General features: G+C 52.3%; 2 protein-coding genes across 4 annotated transcripts in view; both read left to right on the top strand.

Annotated features, from left to right (window-relative positions):
* AP3S2 (adaptor related protein complex 3 subunit sigma 2) overlaps positions 1-10,028 on the top strand; it is a 54,716-nt gene extending 44,688 nt beyond the window's left edge. For both annotated transcript variants that reach the window (XM_081831700.1, XM_006745352.3), the window contains 2 exons: positions 5,532-5,639; positions 7,325-10,028. In XM_081831700.1, the coding sequence (XP_081687826.1) occupies positions 5,532-5,639; positions 7,325-7,453 (237 nt within the window). In that variant the 3' untranslated portion in view covers positions 7,454-10,028. The remainder of the gene's footprint in view (positions 1-5,531; positions 5,640-7,324) is intronic.
* Positions 10,029-19,890: 9,862 nt separating this feature from the next.
* ANPEP (alanyl aminopeptidase, membrane) overlaps positions 19,891-21,450 on the top strand; it is a 30,125-nt gene continuing 28,565 nt past the window's right edge. For both annotated transcript variants that reach the window (XM_081831684.1, XM_081831683.1), the window contains exon 1: positions 19,891-20,316. The gene's annotated coding sequence lies outside the window, so the exon portion shown is untranslated. The remainder of the gene's footprint in view (positions 20,317-21,450) is intronic.

Below are 21,450 nucleotides of genomic sequence, written 5' to 3'. Positions count from 1 at the left end.
GTGGCTGCACCAACTTGCATTCCCACCAACAGTGTAGGGGAGGGTTCCCCTTTCTCCGCATCCCCTCCAACATCTGTCGTTTCCTGACTTGTTCATTTTAGCCATTCTGACTGGTGTGAGGTGGTATCTCATTGAGGTTTTGATTTGGATTTCCCTGATGCCGAGCGATGTTGAGCACTTTTTCATGTGTCTGTTGGCCATTTGGATGTCTTCTTTGGAAAAATGTCTGTTCGTGTCTTCTGCCCATTTCTTGATTGGATTCTTTGTTCTTTGGGTGTTGAGTTTGATTAAGTTCTTTATAGATTTTGGATACTAGCTGGGGGAATTTTCAAGAGTTTGCCCCTCTTTTACATGATTTGATCTTTTTGCCTGGTTGCAGAAATCTTACCCTCAGGGTCTGTCTTGGTACTGACTGTTCTGGGCCAGTTTTTCCTGGGATACAGTGTGTCCTTTCAGTATGTGGATACTTTTGTTTCAGAAACATCTGGAAGTAGATCTTCATGGAATGTTTATGAGCAACTCTGCCTGTTTGTTTGCTTCAATTACAGTTCTCCTTTCTGCGCATGCTGCTGGCCTTGGCTGTCTTCTGTAACTCCTGTTCACTCTCTATTCCGTTGAGAACCCCTTTCCCGTTTCATTGTATGTGCTTTTTTCCACGTCCGTCCGTTTTGTTCCTTACCATGCTTTCCACAGTGTCTCTTCTCCCTTTTGTTCCTTTTTGTTTTACCCTCATTTCGGTTCATTTTTTCCTTCCACTTCTTCCCTGAGCTGTGCTAGTTGATGCCTTCTCTTCTCCCTGTCATCTCCCTACCTCTCCCGTGAGCGCTTGCTCTTCTGCTCTGAGCTCTTTTTTTTTTTTTTTTTGTCAGAGAGAGAGAGAGAGAGCACAAGCAGGGGGAGTGGCAGGCAGAGGGAGAAGCAGACTCCCCGCTGAGCAAGGAGCCCGATGCAGGACTCGATCTCAGGACCCTGGAATCATGACCTGAGCTGAAGGCAGATGCTTAACCGACTGAGCCACCCAGGTGTCCCTCTGCTCTGAGCTCTTGCTTCATGGTTTTCTTTTTTCAATTTTGCAAAAGATTTTATTGCTGTTCATCTGCTCTGCAGCAGCGTTTTCCAGTGTGTAGTCTTAGTCTGCCTTTTGGTTTTCCAGTTTCTTCCCTAATTTTTTTTTGTTGTATTTCTGTATATATCCTGTGCAGATTTCATTTTTATAACTCCTCTTTAAATAGTGAGTTTTTCAGGGACTAGCTCTTTGCGGGATGCTTGTGTAGAAGAGGTACCAAGTCCGCGTGCATTGCTCGCTGCAGCCGTTCTCATGAATCAAGGTTCTGGGTGAGTTCATTTACCCTTTCTCTCTCTCCAGCCAGCAGAGATAGGCATCTGTGAGCTTTTCCACGATGCAGATGCTGCCACAGAGTTTAACTCTGTGAGGCAAATATAGCTGGTTTGTGTGGTTTCCTAGCTCCAGGTCCACGGACATTTCTGCCTCTCAAAACCAGGAATCTGTTTGGTCCCAGAGAGCGTGTCCTTTACCTACAAGAAGTCTGTCTGGACAGCTCTTTCTCTCCAGCTCTTGTGTCCCCTCTCCGTAGTATCCGTTCTTTTCTTTCTCTAAAGGAAAGGAACCTTGTTTGAGCTCCCTGCCTTTGACAGCTTTTCTAGCTGTTTTAGAGTCTGGGATTTGGGTTGTCTTCCAGTTTTGTTGAAATTGGGAGTTTGCATTTTTATTTATTTCTCCTTTTTGCACTTAGAACACATCTTGAATAGCATTTTAAAATTATGATTTCATGATGCAGTGTTCAAATCAGAAATCTTAACTGACATTTTCTGTTAACCAGTGGCTGGTCCCCATGATATTCTGTATTAGGCTTTCTGCTACACCTTCTCCATCCAGCCTCCACCACCACACTGCCTTCCACCTTCTAAGCACCTAAAGCCCCAGGAATATGCTACTCAGATTTACGAAAAGCCTTTTCATTCAGTCAGTATGCCTCCTCCTCCCTGGGCAGTATTCTAGGCTTTGGGGATAGAGCATGGAAGAATTCATACAAGATCTCTGACATACCAAAGCAAGTCTTAAAATGATTCTGTTTGGACTAGGGGTAAGGGGTGGACAGGGCAGAAGACACAGTTTGGGATTTTGACGCATCACGGGGGAAAGGGTGCAGAACATGAGGTTCGGAGTCAGACAGACCTAGCCCCATTACTCTGTCCTGCTTCTGATACGTGTGACATCGGAATAGCTAATTGACGTTTCCATATTTCACTTTCCTCATATATAAAGTGAAGGTCATATTACCTACCTCATGTGGGTATCATAAAATTAAATAAGTTACATATGAAGTGCTCATCATGTAGTAGATGCTCAACAAGTACTACTTCCCCATGAAGAAGGGGCTCATTAAACAAAAGGAATAAAATACTAGGAGTGATTTGATCTTTTTGCCTGGTTGCAGAAATCTTACCCTCAGGGTCTGTCTTGGTACTGACTGTTCTGGGCCAGTTTTTCCTGGGATACAGTGTGTCCTTTCAGTATGTGGATACTTTTGTTTCAGAAACATCTGGAAGTAGATCTTCATGGAATGTTTATGAGCAACTCTGCCTGTTTGTTTGCTTCAATTACAGTTCTCCTTTCTGCGCATGCTGCTGGCCTTGGCTGTCTTCTGTAACTCCTGTTCGCTTGGCTGTCTTCTGTAACTCCTGTTCGCTCTCTATTCCGTCCATAAATTTTATGTAACATAAAATTTTCCAGTGTGTAGTCTTATACTCAATTTTATGTAACATAAAATTTACCATCTTCATTTTGAAGTGTACAGTTGAGTAGTGTTAAGCACATTCACGTGGTTGTGTGACCCCTCTCCAGAATTCATCTTGCCCAACTAAAACTCTGTTCCCATTATGTTCCCATTAAACAAGTCCCCATCCCCTCCCACCTCAGCCCCGGCAACCACCGTTCTACTTTATACCTCTGGTTTTGACTACTAGGTACCTCACATAAGGAGGTCATGCCGGATCTGTCCTTCTGTCTCTGGCTTATTTCACTTAGCATAATGTCTTCAGGGTTCGTCCATGCGGTAGCAGGTGTCCAAGTTTTCTCCTTTTTTAAGACCGAATAATACTCCTTTGTATGCATACGTCACATTCATCCTTTTCTCCTTTTATCCATCAATGGGCACTTGGGTTGCTCCTGCCTTTTGGTTATTCTGTGGATAATGCTGCTGTGATGATAGGTGTACAAGTATCTTTTGGAAACTTTTGTTTTAATTCCTCTGAGTATATGCCCAGTGGTGGAATTGTTTGATTATACGGCTATTCTATTTTTAAAAAATTTTTTGAGAAACAACCATACTGTGTTCAGAGGCTGATTTCTTGATGGGGAAATATAAAGAGTATAGTTCCCCAACAAGTAATTTTAAAATCAGTCTTGTTTAACATTTTGTTAATTATCTAGAAATGAGCGTTTTGCCATCAAATCTCCATTTGCATGTAATGAAATAATTCCTATTGTATAAAATCTCCATTTGCATGTAATGAAATAATTCCTATTGTATAAAATTTAAGAATGCTGCATGAGTGTGTCTATGTAGACAGAAAAGTGATTTGTAGAACTCAATGTAGGCAAATATACTTTGTGTTTACACATACGCTTTTTTAAGATTTTACTTATGTATTTAGAGAGAGAGCACACAGTGGGGAGGGGCAGAGGGAGAAAGAGAATCTCAAGCAGACTCCCTGCTGAACACGGAGCCCGACGAGGGTCTGGATCTCACCACCCTGAGATCATGACATGAGCCGAAATCAAGAGTCAGAGGTTAACCGACTGAGCCACCCAGGCGCTCCAAAACATACGCTTTTATTACACTTCCTCCCTGAGGCCAGAAGATGTACCCTGGTTATATCAATTAATGCATTCCCTCCACTTAACTAGGGACAAAATACGGAGAACTGATGTGCCAGAGAGCTTCATGTGTCAAAAATGCACACGAACAAGCACACAGACACACGGACACATCTTTTGTCTTGGCTGTTTGTTGCCTACAGAGTAAATTGACCCTCAAATCCTCCATGGTCCAGTCTAGACGCTAGACCAGTGTGTCTCAACTGGGGGCGATTTCGCCAGGAGACATTTGACCATGTCTGGAAGCATTTTTGGTTGTCCCAGCTGGAGGGGTGCTGCTGGAATCTATGAGCAGAGCCCAGGGGTGCTTCCGAACATGCTACAATGCACAGCCCTCCTCCCCAACAGAAAATTATCCAGCCCCAAATGGCAGTAGTGCCCAGACTTTAGGCCCAGACTACCTTGTCAGCATTGTTTCTAGCCTCTTGGTAAATCTGCCATTCCAGCCAGATCCTGGTGCTCCTTATACCCAACACCAGCTGAATTGCTTCCTCCAGGGCCTTTCACCTCAGCGTCCTTCTCCGATGTCAGAGCCCAGCTCAGTCCTCCCACCATCTCCATGAACCTCTCTGGTCTCTCCAGCCACTGCCCTCTTCCTTATCAGACTGCTAATTTGGCACTTAATTAACAATAGAGGGTGGTACCTGTGATCTTCCCAGCATGACTGAAAGCACCTTGAAGGCCATGTTGATATGATTTGATTTGAAAGAGGAAGCCCCACTCCCCCTTATGGACCCCAGCGGGCACCTCTGACCTGACCCTCTGGGGGTTTCCACGGCAGCCCTCCCGCTACCGTGGGCCACAGCGGTTGAGTCAGCACCACGGCTCCGCGGGCACAGCAGTCAAGCACACCGAGAGTCACCTTTGTTGGGGAGTCCTGGCTAGATGGAACCCGAGCCCAGGTGTGAGCCTGGTACCCAGGCGAGTATTCATGCTAAGCCTGGTTTCTTACCCGAGCTCTAAGAAAGGGATGCGGACAAGTACAAAGAAAGGTGCCCATTTTGCCACCAGCGGAGCCCAGGCAGAAGGGTCCATCTTAGGAAGCCTGGGAGACATCCCACTGGGCAGGGCTTGCTCTGCCACAGCTGGACGGACGGAATGCATCCGTGATGATGATGGTGATGATATGGTAATGACAGCCATCTTGATGCATTCAGAACGTGTTGTGGGGCAGACGCCAGGCCAGGTGTTTGATATAGATTATCGCGCTCAGTCCTCACCACGGTTCTGGAAGGAAGCTGGAGGACTGAAAGGATAATTTGCCCAAGATCACCCAGCTAACAGAGCAGAGCTGAAATTTTAAACACGGTCCATCTGACTTCAGAGCCTGTGCTCTCAGCCACCACCTCCCTGCCTTGAGTGTGGCCAGGCAGTTCCGCAGGTAAGAATGAGCTATCACTGCTCATGGAAGAGATTCATGCTAGGGAATGCCAAGGCGTGGGGGCCATCCATGTGGGCTCACTTGAGAGGTGGATGACCCAGGGGCTCAGGTGTCTGTTGGGAATCAGGAGCTGGTGTGTCAGGTCCGGCTGCTGGCCTGGTGCCGGAAAGGCCCATGAGGTCTCCGTTAGGGCCACACCCCAGCTACCATGGGGTGCTCTAACCCTTCTTATTTTTGCTTCCCCTCTAGGTGCACTACATCCTTCAGGAGGTGGTGATGGGTGGGATGGTGTTGGAAACCAACATGAATGAAATCGTGGCTCAGATTGAAGCTCAAAACAGGCTGGAGAAATCCGAGGTGAGTGCACAGCTGTACTTTTGCCCCGGCTGGTTCCAAGAGCCTGGGGCAGAAGGAGGAATGGATACATGTGTTGGTTTGTGTTGCTGGGAAACCTTAGGGATGTTTTTGCTCCTCTTTCTTCCTTGAGTCCATCAAAACCAATTGACTTGAAGGCCAGTGCTGAAAATTAAACATGTAAGAATTAAGGTTAAAAGTGTGAACGGAAAAGTCAGATGGCAGAGGAAGACAAACAGCTCTGGGCTTGGGGGCTTATGGCCCATGTTTGTGGTTTGTCATTCCTCCTTTCAAAGCTACATGTTCCCTGGAGGGAGACAGAATGCCCTTCTCAGGTCCCAGCGTGGTTTCCTAGTGCTGTGGCAGTCTGATCTCCCAGCGGCCATTTCTCATGGTGTCTTTCAGAACCTCGGAGTTGCCAGTTGCCTTATTTCCAGTTAGCCTTCTACTCAGCTGCAGTAGAGTATGGGCTGGGTTTGCAAATAACGTACCCCAGCCCACCCCCACATAGTGCTCACAGTCGGGGCACCTGGCTGGCTCAGTCGGTGGGGTGTGTGACTCCTGATCTTGGGGTTGTGAGTTCAAGCCCCATGTTGGGCATAGAGATTACTTTAAAAAAAAAAAAAAAAATGCTCACAGTTATTTCTGTCCTACCCCTTTGAGGTCTCTCCATCACCTCCATCAGCCTTCCTGGAGAGTAGAGGCTACAGGCATACACCTTCACATGTGGCAGAAATAGCAGAATAAGTTACCTCTTTAATGAGCTGAGCGTCTTCAAGAGCTTCATTGCTCCTTGTAACAGAACTTGATCTTGCAAAACCAGGGATTCCTCTGTCTGTGAGGTCTGGCGGTCCTGCTGAAGAAGCTTTTCCAGACCACAGCTAGAGTGGCACGACAGTTCTTTGAGGGAGGCAGGCCGGGAAGCTTCCAGGAATAGTAAGTGAGTCAGAGGCAAGGGGTTTGGAAAGCAGAAGAATGGAGACGTGCTGGGCAAGAGTGGAACTGGAGTCAGTCTCCTGAAAGCAGTCGGTAAGGAGGAAATGGTTCTGAGAGTCTTGTCGGCTTCTCCCCTTCTCTGCGCACTGCAGGTGAGCCAGAGGGGAGCACCGACCATGGCCGCCTTCCTCTGTGTTTGTTACCAGCCCTTCCGTGGCCGTGGGTACATCAGACCCATGTCCTTCCTCCCATCTTGCTGCCACATGGCATTTCCAAAGCCAGCTCTTTCCCATCTCACGGTGTTCGTTGGCAAGCAGTTGCCCTAAGCTCTGACTTTCCTTTTCCTTGTAAAAGTTTCCCTGTGATTGCACTTGTCTCTAAGAGTCAGCCTCTTGGGGAAGGGTTTTGTCTTGGAGCCTGAAAAGGGCCCCCAATACTATGACTCGGTTGAACCATCTCAGGTTATTGCAGCAAAGCACCTGCAGTGTTCCGGGCACTGTTAGGTGCTGGGGCTACAACACTGCGTAAGCCACAGCCCCTCCGGGAGCACAGAGTGCAGGTCCCTACCCCATGGCTCCCGTCAACCTCGAGATCGTCGTGTTGGCTACCTTTGAGGAATAAGGACGAAAAATCAAAACACGCATCGTGTGTGTTCAGTGTAGACGCTTTCCAGGTCTCCGTCGCTTGTGTTTCTAAGCATTAGGGAGATGACACTGAGTGTGTGTCTCATGCCCCTTCCCATTTCTCCTCAGGGTGGCCTTTCAGCAGCCCCTGCCCGGGCCGTGTCTGCTGTGAAAAACATCAATCTGCCGGAGATTCCTCGGAACATCAACATTGGTGATCTCAACATCAAAGTCCCCAACCTGTCCCAGTTTGTCTGAGGGCCCACGGCTACTGAACTGCAATCCTTGAAACAAGCCAAGCCAGTCCTGCCACAGACCCCACTCTGAGACTTAGAAGGGTCAGGCCCTGGGCCCTGCCCCCTGTTGCCGTGGAGTCGGGGGTGGGGGGGGTGTCCCGGGTTCACGGCTAGCGCCTACCGGCCTCTAATACATGTGGCCACTGCAGATGGGGGGGGCCCCCCGGCTTGCTCCGTGGGGGTCCACGTGCCCGAGCCACTCGTACCTTTACCTCCCTCATGTAGCCACTCCCAGGGACTGGGCACTGTCCGGGGGTCCACCTGCTTCCTAGAACCCACCCCTAGGACATTCTCTGCCTAGAGTCTGCATCCTTAGCACCGCCATGCTTCTGAGGTCCTATAGCATTCACTCTTGCTAACGAGGTGCCATAGCTAGAACAGGGCCGACCCTTCAGATTAGGGTATGTGGCGAGTGGCAAACAAGGGCAGAGTTTGATGAGAACCAGAGTTGCCTCCTGGCTCTACTAGGGTTGTCATGCCCAGAGTCCTTTCGTCTAGGCAAGTTTTCTGGTTCCCACCACCTACGGAATATGTTTCCCTCACTGTCATAGTCCTAGCTCTGTTTGCACAGGACTTGATCCAGATCCTGAACCTGATACGTGCTGGTAGGGAGAGCACCCCCTTCCCCACGGCTGTTTCTCCACCTCAGCTACAAGGTCCCTTATCAAAGGGGAGAAGCCCTGCGTCTGTGGAGGGCAAAGCTGACCTGTGGAATATCTCAGAATTATGACTCTTTCCAGGTTTAAATACATTCTTCTCATGAGGAGCAGATGGGTCAGTTGCTGTGTTATAAATGATGAGTTTTCTCCATACAGGAAAGTCACTGCCATCTACACCCGCTTGTGGAGCAGGAGAGCCTAAGCTGGGATCACTTGTTCTAGAACTGGCACTGGGTAGGCTGGGGACACGGGAAGCATGCTGGCCAAGACCGGTGGCAGCGCCGTGTCTTCTCCCTAGCGTGAGAGCAGTCCCTCCCTGAGCTCTGCTTCTGGGTCCACGCTGTTCCCCACCAGGTGGCTGGCTTTGGAAAGCTGTGGGTTTTTACATGTGATGAGAAGCGTCCTTCTGTGGGTAACTTCGAGCTCAGACTGCGCCTTAGAGTGGTGCCTCGTCCAGCACCGCCTCGGCTGCCGGTCTCAGGGCCTTGGGGAGCTCAGCGCACCGTCACAGCAGTCTCCCAGCTCGGGGCTTTCTCGTGCCTGCTGGCCGGGGGCCCAGGCTCTTCGCCCAAGCCTGCTGCCGCTGCAGAGCCCGTTTGAGACGGCGCCCGCGGGACCACCGTGCTTCTGTGCTTGGTGCCCAGTGCTCCCTGCGGCCTCTTGTCCTCACTCTTTCAGGCCCTCCCTGGTAGCCTCGGAGGCGAGTGTGCTGATCAGAAGGTAGGCTCTCTTCCGTTGGAAGAGAGAGATGGAGGTCACTCTATCTGATGTCACCGCTGATAGCATTCTTTGAAGGGTTTAATTTTTTTTTAACAGACATTTCAGGGCATTCACATCCCTCTCGCACATTTGCTAAATGTGGAATAAGAAAGAAGGAAGAAGACTGATGTTCACTTTGCACGTACTGGAAGGCAGTGTGAGCAGGATCCTTCCACAGCCCTTATAACAGATGTTATTGTCTTCATTTTGCAGGTGAAGAAAATAAGACTCAGAGAGGTCAAGTCACCTGCTTTTGGTTACACAGGGCTAAGAATTGAGACTCTGCTTGCCTAAATCCAAAGTCCGTTTTCTTTCACTGCTCAATGGCTTCTCCCAATTTTATCCTCTTTGTTATAGGTAAGGAAACCGAGTCCGAGGGAGGTTATAGTAGCTTCTTACAAACCCTGATCAAACCAAGCCAGTTTGCTCACGGGACCAGTGACGGTGTCGTAGAGGGTGAGAGCTGGAGGCCCCCTGTGCTGGCCTGATGAGGGGACAGCAGCCCAGAGTGTTAGGTGTTGTATTGAGAGTCACAAAGCTAGAGCCTAGTCACTTTTCTTGAGTTTATTTCTTTGTTTTGTGGTTTCATGTATTACTTCAGGACAGCCGGGTGCCCTGCATTGCCCGGGACAACCTTCCAGTGTTCTTAGCTGCCAGAGACCGTTGCTTTCTGCCCTGTTCCCACAAACCACTGACTGGTCCCGTAGACCCCCAGCAAGTCAGCATCCCAATCACATCCCTCAAACTGCCTCTAAAAGTGGCCTAAAACTTCAGCCTGCTTTGCTTTTTTTTTTTTTAAGATTTTATTTATTTATTTGACAGAGAGAGAGACAGGGAACACAAGCAGGGGGAGCGGGAGAGGGAGAAGCAGGCCCTCCAACAAGCGGGGAGCCTGATGCGGGGCTCGATCCCAGGACCCTGAGATCATGACCTGAGCTGAAGGCAGACGCTTAACAACTGAGCCACCCAGGCGCCCCCAGCCTGCTTTTTTATTTGGAAAACTCCATCTCTTTGGACAAACCACAATAATTGTTCATTAACTACTTGAGGTTGCCTGCAAATCCAGCTAGATCTCTTGTCTGCTACCAGCAAAACCATAAACTTTTCTTTTTTAACTGAGGGGAAATTGTATGCCTTTTTTGAAGAAGGATACAGATTCTGCTGCTTGAGAGATGTCAGTTATGAAAATAGGGACTGGGCCTAAATTTGGGAGTCCCTGGCTCTGGACGGTTTACACTGAAGGTTTCCTGAAATGGGACAGAATACTGGGTTTCCAGTGCTCACTGCCCCTAATTAAAATCTGAAATTCTTCTGTTATGCTGCTTCTAAGTGCCTGGTGCATGTCAGGCTCAGCTTCCTGATCTTGTCTCTGCTGAGGACCTCTGAGTGCCCACACTGAGTGACTGGCAGTCTGAATTTGTAGTGATTGGAGTTGGTGACTGTGTTATATGGAATATTTAAAAGACAAGAGCCCATTTCCCACCGCTAGCAGCCCCCATCATGCCCTTCTGGCCATGCTCTAAACAGCCTTAGTTCAAGCTGCTGTAACAAAAAGACCTTAGACTGGGTGGTTGAACAGACATTCCTCACAGTTCTGCGGTCTGATCAAGATCAGGATGCCAGCAGATTTGATGTCTAGTGAGAACCTGCTTCCTGTTCTGTAGACTGCCGTCTTCTTGCTACGTCCTCACGTGGCCGAGAAAGTTCTGGGTTGTTCATCCCCTTATAAGGGCGCCAGTCCCATTATGGGACTCCACCCCCATGACCTCATCCAAATCTAATGACCTACCAAAGGCCCCCCTCCAAATACCATCACATTGGGGATTAGACTTCAGTATCAGAATTTGGGGGACACAGATGTTCATCCATACAGGGCACCTAATTCCTTACCTTTCCTCTTGGCCTCGTCATAGCCCTGTGCTTGTTACATTGAGGATTAAGTTGGGATATCTTGAGTCTTCTCAAGTCCCTGTTATTCAGGCCTCTGCCACTTACAGAGCCAGCCCTTCCCCCCACCCCCACCCCCACTTCCATGGAGCCACCCTAGCAAAGTGCTCTCTGGCCCCAGCTCCACCAGAAAACCAGGGGAGCATGCCGGCTAAATCCTGTCTTGTGGATCAGCCTCCCCGTCCCCAAGATTGATTTATTTAGAGAGAGAGAGCACAAGCAGGGAGAGGGCTGGGGGTGGGGAGAGAGAGAGAAGCAGACTCCCTGCCCAGTGGGGAGCCCAACTCGAGGCTTGAGATCACGACCCAAGCCGAAACCAAGAGTTGGACCCTCAACTGATTGATCCACCCAGGCACCCCTGGACCAGTCTCAGAGGGGGTTTCCTTAGTATAGCCATCTGTCTGTGGCTTTCCAAATAGGATGCATCAGTGGTGCCTGAAGATAAAACTGGGAGTGAATGTGATAGCCAGGATGGAGAGCCACTTAAGTATGAGAGCAACCCAGAGGTGTTGTCAGCTCCCAGCGAGCGCCCTGCTCTTCAGCTTCCCGTGCCTTCTGCCCTGCCTCCCGGGTTGCCTGTCTCACTGTGCGCACGGTTAGTCAAGTGCCCACGCACACCCATGTGCCACTGGCCCATGCTCACAGGCTGCCAAGTGGCTGTCCCCCTGCTCGAGACTTTGCCCTCTGTGGAGCACAGAAAAGCTCCCATCTACTGTGTTCTGTCAGCAGTCGGCAGATAGCAGACAGGCCCCCTTTAAGGAAATAGTTCCATGGAAATGATTAATCTTTTCCAAAAGACTGCACATTCTTTGCTATTTCAGTGAATCAATGTTTTTAAAAGGAAATATATTCATGTAGTTCAAAATTTAAGGTAACCGAAGGCTGTTCAGCCAGATTCCCACCCTGTGCCCACAAACCACGAAGCCCCTACCTCTGATAGCAACAAGTGTTTCCAATTTAAAGGATTAAGAAATAAAGTCCCTGGGTTTTTATTACCAAAACCGAGAGTGTTCTCTTTCTGAAAGAGTTACAGCGTCCTGGGATCGAGCCCCGCATCGGGCTCCCTGCTCGGCAGGAAGCCTGCTTCTCCCTCTCCCCCTCCCCCGGCTTGTGTTCCCTCTCTCGCTGTGTCTCTCTCTGTCAAATAAATAAATAAAATCTTTAAAAAAAAAAAAAAAAGAGTTACGTTCTTTTTGACTTTGGTGATTGGCCTTAGCCTGTTACAGCCATTTCACCCCCTGGACAGAGGAGGGGCCTCTCAGACCACCCCACATAAAGTAGCTCCCCTGCTTCTGCCTCCCTACCCCAGCGCTGCACTTTGTTTTTCCATGGCACTCCAGCATGCTGTATATGTGGATTGTAACTACTGTCTGTCCCCCGCTAGGATGTATGCCCCTCCAGGGGCGGGGTTCATCCCTCATTTGGTGCTGTGTGGACAGTGCCTGGTGCATACTGCTCAGTCAGGTACTGTTGAGTGAGTGAGGGTTGAGGGAAACAGCAATTCCTTCTTACGAGAACATGTAGCTTGTGCTCCCCGGGGCCCTGTGCTTAGTCCTTTGGGAAGGAGAACCAGGGCAGTAGCGTTGGGAGTAGCAGGAGGGGAGGGACCAGGTGAAGGCCTGTGAAGGCTGAGGGAGAGGAGAAAGGCAAAGCTGATGACTGAGGAACCCAAGTGACGGGAGGACCGGCAAGGGTGTTACTTGAGAGAGGAGGAGGTGGTTTGGGAGGAAGAGAGACCCAGAGCTCGGATGTGGACACGTTAGATTGGAGTTGCCTGAGAGTAGCTGGGGCAGACGTCCACCAGCCAGCTGGGAGCCTGGGAGTGGCCAGGAGAGGAAATGGGCTGAAGCTGTGGGGGCGAGCAACGTGGCCGAGAGATGACGGGAGGGTGAGGACACAGCCGGGAGGGTGAGGACACAGCCGTGGGCAGGGGAAGGGAGAGGAGAGAGTGGAGCAACCTCACATCAAGGGAGGGGCCTTCAGTGGGAGAGACCAAGGGGTTGGGGACGAAGAAGACCTGGCCTCTGAGCTCGCAGTTGTCCCCAAGTGAGTCAACACAGCGAGGGAACTTGAAGGGTGGTTCTAGCGAAGTGGCAAGGCGGTCATGTAGGAGTGTGGGTCATAGCCCCACTCTGGGACGCACAGAGCCTGCAGAAGGTCAGCATCTGCAGCCAGAAAAGCAGGAACCAGGTACTCCTGCCTCAGCGTTGTGAGGGTTAACTGAGAGAACTGCTGTAGACCATGGAGGGCCCCCTAAACTGGCTGCCATCACCCCGGGGGCGTTTAGCAGAGGGAGTGGCAGAAGATGCGGGAAGCCAGGAGGTTTGGTGGTGCTGGGAGGGAAGATGACAGAAGGCGGGAGGCGAGCCAGGGTGGGCCTCCCAAGACAGGCGGCTGGCCTCGCCCCACCAGTGAGGCCAGGCTCCTATCCAGAGGCCTCCACTGGATAAAGTGGTAGCAGAAGTGGGGAGGCTCTGGAAAGCAAAACTTTTCTTAAAATGAGGAGCAAGCTTCTCTGATCAGTAGGACGTGAAGTGTGGGAGACACGGCCTGGAACCCCCAGTCAGCAGGAAGGTGAGAGGTGCTGCAGGCACAGTGGAAGGAGTCTGTGTTTGGCCAGGACTGGGGTGAGGGCCTCTGGTCAAGCAGGCCTGGCTGCTTCCCATGAGAATTGGGATCTTTGGGCCTTTGCTAGAGCAAATCTTACATTGTTCAACTCTGACATCAGCCTGGCCTCCTGAGAGCCTTAGGAATAGGGATGCCCTCCCCGCCTCCTAGGATTGGGCCACAGCTTCAAGAGGGCAGGTTGAACAGGCAGATTTCTCAAAGACGGGGGTTCACTGGTCCTCCAGATTGAGGTGATCCTCAAAATATTTGCCCACCAGCATGGCTCAGGCACTGACCGATCAGAGTGGAGGCACCAGACAGGGAGTGGGGGTGTTACTGGTGGTCCATGTTGGCCTCGACCAGGAAGGACCCTGCCTCTCCGGAGGCAACAGAAGAGAAAACCCGGGAGGCAGCCACTTCTTTACCAGCCTGGGTGCAGCCAAGATGAGCCCCTGGGTTTGCCTGTGTGGCTTGGTGAGTCAGCGTGCCTCCTCCAACGTGGGGCAGTGCCATGGGAGGGGGCCTTCCCACACCCCATCTCTGGACCCTCACAAGCCCGTAGTGAGGCTGGAGGCCGAGAGACAGCCACAAAGCCAAGGCACGCCCCACGGCCAGAGACCACTACTTTTGCCCTGGGCAGACTGGGCGTGAAGCTCTCCTCCAGCCTCTTGGTCCTGAGCACTGGGCCCTGAATGCCCTTCCTTTGACTCCTCCCCAAGCCTCCGGGTAGCGCCCAGCTGGCCGCCCGCCACACGACTCTCGCTCGGGCAGCCTGGCATGAGGTAACTGCCTCATGCCAGGCTGAGGTGGCGGCGACACGTACAGCCGGGGAAGTAATCCTTCCTTGCTCGGGAAACTGAGACAAGCTACTATTTGAACTGTCAGCTGCTTAGCCAGCTTTCCTGGAGCTTCCCTTGTGTGGCTGGGAGGTACGCTGGCTGCTTTCCCGGCACCCATCCCCTGGGAGGAGGCTCCCACCCCGATGCTGGCCTGGGGCACTTTGGGGCCTTTTCTGCTGAAATTCCCCTCCTGAATGTCCCAGCCTCCTCCTGCCTCCTCTCCAGCAGCTGGGCCCTCCTGTGCCCTCGGAAGTGCCGACCAACCCATCAGCTGTTTAAGTGCATGACGATGTCACAGCTTTGGAAGGAAATCCCAAGGTCCAAAGTCTGTGCCAAACAGGCAAGCGCCACAGTGATGCTCCCTGGCACCGAGCAGCACCTGGCTCAGGTTGACAGCCCAGAGGGGGCCTCCCTGTCAGGTGCACCGGAGCTGCAGGGCTCGGGGTCATACCTCACTCCCAGCCCCCAGCCCCCAGCCCAGCCCTGCGGAGCTGCTCTGGGCTCCTGTGGCCCCAGAAAGGCCACGGACCCAAGGCCGGGCTGGGCTCCCCTGGCCTCCCAGTGACCTCTAGCTCCCATGTGTCCTCGGAGGTGGTGCCTTTGTTCTGAAACTGCAGTCCCCAGCCTTGTCCCTGGTTGAAGCCTCAGGTGGCCCAGCCCCTATGTTCTCACCCCTACAGAGCCCCCAGGGTTAAGCCCCCTCCCTGGGAGCCCACTGCCCACCAGTCGCAGATACTGTCTGATAACCAACTGATTGTCCTGGAACGCGCATGTCACCCCCACGTCCCCCCATCCCCTGCCTGGACACCATCGCAGCCCCTCTACTGTTGCTCTACCCCCCCTTTGCCTCCTCATGGCCTGTTTTATCACCCAGCAGCCAGACTGAACCTTCTGAAGCCTTCTGAAGCCTTCATCAGACCACAGCACTGCCCTGCAGCGTTGAAAACCTTCCAAAGGCTTCCTGCTAGCCTCAGAACAAGACACATGGCCCTGCCTCGGTGCCCCCACCTGGCTTTCTGTCCTCCTCTCCTGCCGCCCCGTCTGACTTCCCTGCTCCGACCGTCCTGGCCTTCACGGTTCCGTGAACACGCGGGCTCGCTGCCGCCGCGGGGCCTTCACCCTCGCCTCCCCGCGGCCGGTCTTCTGGTCTCCCTCACTTCGGGAGAGCCTCTGCTCAAATGTCTTCAGAGGACCCCCCTCCGCCGCCTGCTTTCCCAGTCAGTCCCTCCCCCTCCCCCCGCTTTGTCCTTCTCGGCACCTGTCACCTGACAGGACAGCCTGTGTAATGTCTCTTCTGCTTTTTTCACTATTTACTGCTGTTGTTCTGCTGGTACCCAGCACAGTGCCTGACCCCCGTTAGCTGTCAGTCAGTAAATGAGGCCTCCATGCTCGAATGCACGTTCCCGTTTCCCTCTCAGTCTGCCGAAGCTCTGCGCTCACTCCAGGCTTCAGGGCCGGAAGCTCTGTGGGGTGGGAGTCATGGGGCCTGACTTCGTGACTCACTGTGTGACTCCGAGTGAGTCACTTAGCTGCCTGCTTCAAGTTGTAGGAATAGTGGATGAGACATAGACAGAAAGCCCTAAATGGGGTATAAACTTGGTTTTGAGTCCTGGCTCCAGCAGGTCAGCTGTGTGACCTTCGGCAAAATACATAACCTCTCTGTGCAGGTTCCTCATCTGTGAGATGGGAATAAAATAGCTCCCTTGAATCAGTCGAGCTTCTTGGTTGCAAACAATAGAACCTACCCAGTAGCTTCCTAAAGGGCTATGGGGAAGCTCTCACAGGTTCAAAAGGAAGGTGGAAAGCCCAAAACCAAGGTGACCAGGACACAAGGAAAAAAAGTCCTCCGGAAATTATCACCGACACTGCCAACCCTGGACCCCAGGGCCGCAGACCCTGCCGGCCTTCCTTGAAGACACAGACTCCTAGGCAGGTGCCTCTGATTGGTGAAGTTCAGGGGCTGGGACTGGAAGTAGAAGAGGCCGGCCCCAGCATCACACAGTGGGGAGCTTGCCGAGTGAGGTGGAGACAGCTGTCCACCACATCGCGTGCCACGGGCTGTTGTGCAGATGAAGACTTAATGCAGGACTCTCTTCTACAGCTGGTGGGAAACTGCCTGGCGGAATCCACTGGAGTTAACATGCTTATCCTAGGACTCTGTGGTGCCAAATGAGTGCACGTGTCCAACCGAAAGACGTGGACAAAATGTTGATAGCACTATGCATAATCGCCAAGAATCAGGAACAACTGAATGCCCGTCTAAATGGTATGCATGAATATTTATTCATACCCTGGAATGCTGCACAGCCATGAGAAAGAGCTGACGACACCAACATGCTGCGACGTCATGAGATGTCACGGTGTCAGACATGAACAGAACGCCGGACATAAGAAGCCAGGCACAAAACAACGTAGATTGTGTGATTTCACTTATTTGCACTGCAAACATGGGCCATGTGAACGAATGGTATTAGAAGCTGGGATAGCGGGTATCCTTCTGGAAGCTAGAGACCGAAGGGGGCAGGAGCGGGGCTCCTGGGGTGCTGGGCATGTTCACTTTTGATCCGGGTGCTGGTTTCACTTGTGTGTTCCCTTTGTGAAGCTTCATTGAGTTCTTCACTTATGATTTTGTATTTTTCTCTAGGTTTGTTAAACCTCAATAAAAAATAACATGGATTTGAGAAGAAGAAAAAAAAAGAATTAATCCATGGGAAGCACTTCCTGGCCCATGGTATGAGCTGAATAAATGTTAGGTCACTGTCGTTACTGTTGTCCTTGTCACTGGTTGGTCTCTCCCACCCCACAACTCCCCTCCCTGTCCTCTCAGACTGGAAGAGACCCACATGTCTACAACCCTCGGTAGACAGAGCTGGTACCACCATCCAGAGACTGAGCTCATTTGTGGGGAGATGGAAAAAACCTCCAGGATTGTACATCTCAGCTCCTTCCATCACGAAATTAGCTAGCTACACACAAAGGCCAGGGGGCCAGAGAGTGTAAGAGTTTGCAGTTTAAGGGCTCTTGAGCAGCTAGAGCAGGTGTGGAGACATCGAGGCCAGGGAGGTGACCAGAGCTGGGGCCTTGCAAGGCTATCCTGAGGACAGCAGGAAGCCAGCAAGCGACTGTGTATATTGGTTGTGCATAGACAGGGTGATGATGCGTCCCGTTTTGCACCCTGGCTTTAGTGCAGAGAATGGAGGAAAAGGGAGGGAAAATATCCCAGGAGGCCTTCAGTGGCGGCCCAGACCAGGTCAAGGTGGGACCATAGAGCTAGACATGGAGGTTGCGTGGGACGTCATGGGGTTAGAGCTGACAAGGCTTGCAGCTCGTCCTGTGGCATGGAGGGAGGTGATGACCAGGGCCCTGGGCAGCCATGGGGATAATGGGACCCTGTCTTGTCGGGCACCGTGGGAGAAGCAGGATTGGGGGTGGTAGGTAAGTTAGGTTTGGGAAGCAGAGCAAGAAGAGATGAAATGCAGTGGGCAAAGTCTGTGGAGGGCCGGGTCACGGAAGGGAAGGGGAGCCATGTGCTCAGAGAATGATTAGGAGAGTGGGGGCCATGGAAGGAGGGTTTCTGGGGCTCAGTGGGGAGGGTGCACAGAGTGGGTTGTGGCCAAGGATAACAGCGATGTGGGGCCTGGTGGACTTAGCTAATCTCTACATTTGCAAAACTGTGAACTGGGTACTGGTGAATGGGAGGACCCTGTCCATGGGGAGAAGAGAGCCCAGTGCAGGGTGGTGGTGCCTGGGACATCAGCTGGACCACATGTGAGGAGCATTTGCATGATCTCCATCTCGTAGAAGGGGTTAATCCGAAACAGTGGTAATAATAGGGAAAGCATCAGCGGTAGACGTTATTACTGTTCGAAGGATCCATTGCCTCTCTGTACTCTGGGGGAACGTGACACTTCCCACAACTTCGCCATCAGGCTTGACGACCCGACCCTAAGTGAGGTGCACCACTTCTAAGAGGAAACTTTGTTACTGCAGCGTAGCGGGACCTCAGTGGACTGCCTCAGCAGCTCCTGGGTTTGGGGCGCTTCCTCTGCACCAGGTCCTATGGGGTTAATCCTCACACAACTCTGTGAGCACAGCAGCCAGACATGTGATTGCATTTATGTACAATTTGAGAAACATAAACTAATCCATAATGACAGAGAGCAGGTCAGTGTGGCTGCCTGGCGATGGGGCGGGGAAGAGGTGGGGTGGCAGGAGGGATCACAGTGGGGCTCGAGGAGACTTTTGGGTCGCCAGGTACCTTCGGTATCTTCATTGTGGAGAGCGCGTCACGAAAAGGTACCTGTCAGGACTTGTGGACACTGCATGTCAAGTGTATGTCAGTTTCAAGAAAACCGTTCTTAAAGAACACCCAACTCTGCTAGACTGGAATTCTAACGAAATTCTTATCCCTATCTCACAGATGAGGAAGATGGGGCTCTTCGGGATTAGAGCACTGGCCGACGGTCACACAGCTACCAAAGGGTGGATCCGGAAGGTGAGCCCGGTGTGCCCGAATCCCAAACCGTGCCTTTCAACCTTGAAGGAGTCCGCATGGCTGGCGGGGTCCGAACATGGGCTACATACAGGAACCCCAGAGCCAGCCCCTGCTTAAACATGGGGTTCCCCAAGAGTCACGCTGGGATGAAGGGGAGGTGGGCAGACCCCAGGCCCCAGTTTTTGGAGCACCCACATCTCCTGGAAGAGTGGGGGCAGCGGCGGCGGGGGGATTCCCTCACTTAATGCCTCACCACAGCACTGTGAGGCAGAGTGCTGTTTCTATTGGCAGATGAGGAAACTGAGGCACACAGGAGCTACCTGCCCACTCAGCTAATCAATTCTCACAGCCAGGATACAAAGCCTGATCCTTAACAGTCACTGTCCACACTCTGCCCCCCAAAAGTACCAGTGTTGGACACAGGTCTGGCCTCTTTCCTGAAACCTTCAGCCAGGTGCAGACCCCTCCAGAATCCTCGAGTGGGCTTCAGTGATCACCAGGCCCATGGCCTCACTTCTCCTGTGGACAGCAGGTCTTGGGGACCACATTCTGTGCAGATCCGAGTGTCAGGGAGAGGACCGACCCATCTCCAGAGACCTAGGCCAACGATGCGGGGGGCTCTTTCCTAAAACAGCTTGGGGCCCTTGTTGGGATCCCTGGAGCACTAGGGGCAAAGCTGGGCAGGTGGAGACCCCAGGGCTCTGAAGAGGAGAGCTTCCAAAATGGCGCAGCCTGAGAGCCTTGCAGCAGGTCAGTGGGGGGTGCGAGGGGAGAGGTTCCTGGGTTGAGAAGGGGTCAGACTGTCCAACACCTGGGGTTTCGAAGAAGGGAATTCTAGAAAAGGTCTCAGGCTGCCGGAGCAAGAGGAGGAGGCCCTGGAGGAGAGAGCCGGTTGGACCAGTTCTCCCTGGGGTGAGGTGGTTGGGGCCCCAAGGGCAGGCGGAAAGGACAAGTCACAACTTTTCCTCTGACGCTGGAGGCAGGGGAGGCTATGACATGGGGTGTGGCGTGAGGGGTCGGGGTGCTCTAGGTGAGCCACGGGGGGAGTGGGCAGAGGCTGGCCTGGAAGAGGCTGAGGATGGGCTGAATGGTGGCCCTCCAGAAGCTAGGTCCACATCCTAATCCCCAGAATCTTGTGAACGTGACCTTATTTGGGAAAAGAATGTTTGATAAAATTAAGTGAAAATTCTGGAGATGAGATCCTCTTGGATTACTTAGGGAAGCCCCACCTCCAATGACAAGTGTCCTTATAAGAGGCACCCCAAGGAGAAGGCCATGTGATCACAGAGGCGGAGATGGGAGGGACACAGCCACAAGCCAGGGACCGCCTGGAGCCACCAGAAGCTGGAAGAGACAAGGAAGGATCCTCACCTGGAGCCTTGGAGGGAGCATGGCCCTGCTGACACGTGCATTTCAGACATCTGGCCTCCAGACACTGAGAGACTACATTTCTATCGTTTTAAGCCACCCAGTTTGTGGTCATTTGTTACCGAAGCCCTAGGAAACCAAAACAGCGGAGGTGAGAACTGGCCTATTATAGATTCTTCCGCTGTACAGCGCAGCCCCTGGGTGGGAAAGGAGGTTCACAGACTGGCAGGGGGGTGAACGGAGGGAGAGGAGGGGAGCAGGGCAGCAGTGTGGCGGCCTCGGGCAGGCTCAGGTGGGGCGGGCACAGGAAGGCCTACAGAAGGCGATGGATGGCCAGGGCTGCGGGCAGGAGGTGGGCAGAGGCCTGGAGCTCTCAGAGGGATGGGAGAGCCAGGCTCCAGGAAGGGGTTTCAGGAAAGGGCACTTTCAGGAGATGGCAGGGCCTGGGAAAGGATGTGGGAGGATGGCCAAGAAGGCAGATAGGGAAAACCCCAGAGCTGCCGATTGCCGGGGGGCAGAGGCCCGGGAAGAGGCAGGGCCAGAGCAGGGCACAAACCTTGCCAAACTGGTCAAAGATGGACACTTCGATGGCGGAGGTCATCACCGAGGGCTTCCTGTAGGGGCCGATGGTGGTCAGCGCTGTACACACTGTTTCTCATGTACTTCTCACAACAACTCCATGAGGGACTGTGCCCATTTCACAGATCCTCATCTGTGAAGGCTCCAGGGGAAGTAACCGCCCAAAGTCAGTTAACTTGCTGGTGCGTGTCAGACCCTGAGAGGAAGCCATGTGCCTGACCGCAAAGCTGGCCTCCTACTGAGCACCCTGGCCTGCCCTGGGGAGGCTCCCCGGAGTGGGGTTCTGAGGGAGCTCTAGAATGGGAGCCCACCAAGGGGTGCAGAGCTCACTCTGCCTTCCTGCCCTGCCTGCCTGTCCCTTCTCACCCGGGCTCGGGACCTCTGTCCCTCCCACTGTGCTCTGGGTCCAATCTGTCCCTTCTGCAGTCCAGGACCCTGCTGGGCCCAGCTCCACATCAAAAGCCCTTTCCTGCTTCCTGCCTGGCCAAGGCAGTTTGCTCTCAAAGCTGCTCTGTGTCCTCCTTTTTTTCAAACAATGTGTTTTTAATCAATTTTAGAATAAAACCCAAACTGAATTCTTGAAAACAACAGCAAAGAGAAATAATAATAAAAGCATCCCAGCTCCAGCAGCCGCTCGGGTTCACCCTCCCTCCCTCTCAGATAACCTACCTCCTCAAGCCTGTAGTTCCTGCTTACCAAGCCTTAA

This window comes from Leptonychotes weddellii, chromosome 9 (genome assembly GCF_054177405.1).
Source record: "Leptonychotes weddellii isolate Sample4059 chromosome 9, ASM5417740v2, whole genome shotgun sequence".
In the NCBI taxonomy this organism is placed as follows: Eukaryota; Metazoa; Chordata; class Mammalia; order Carnivora; family Phocidae; genus Leptonychotes; species Leptonychotes weddellii.
Note: the sequence above shows the minus strand (reverse complement) of the source record. Positions and strands in the feature narration are given on the sequence as shown.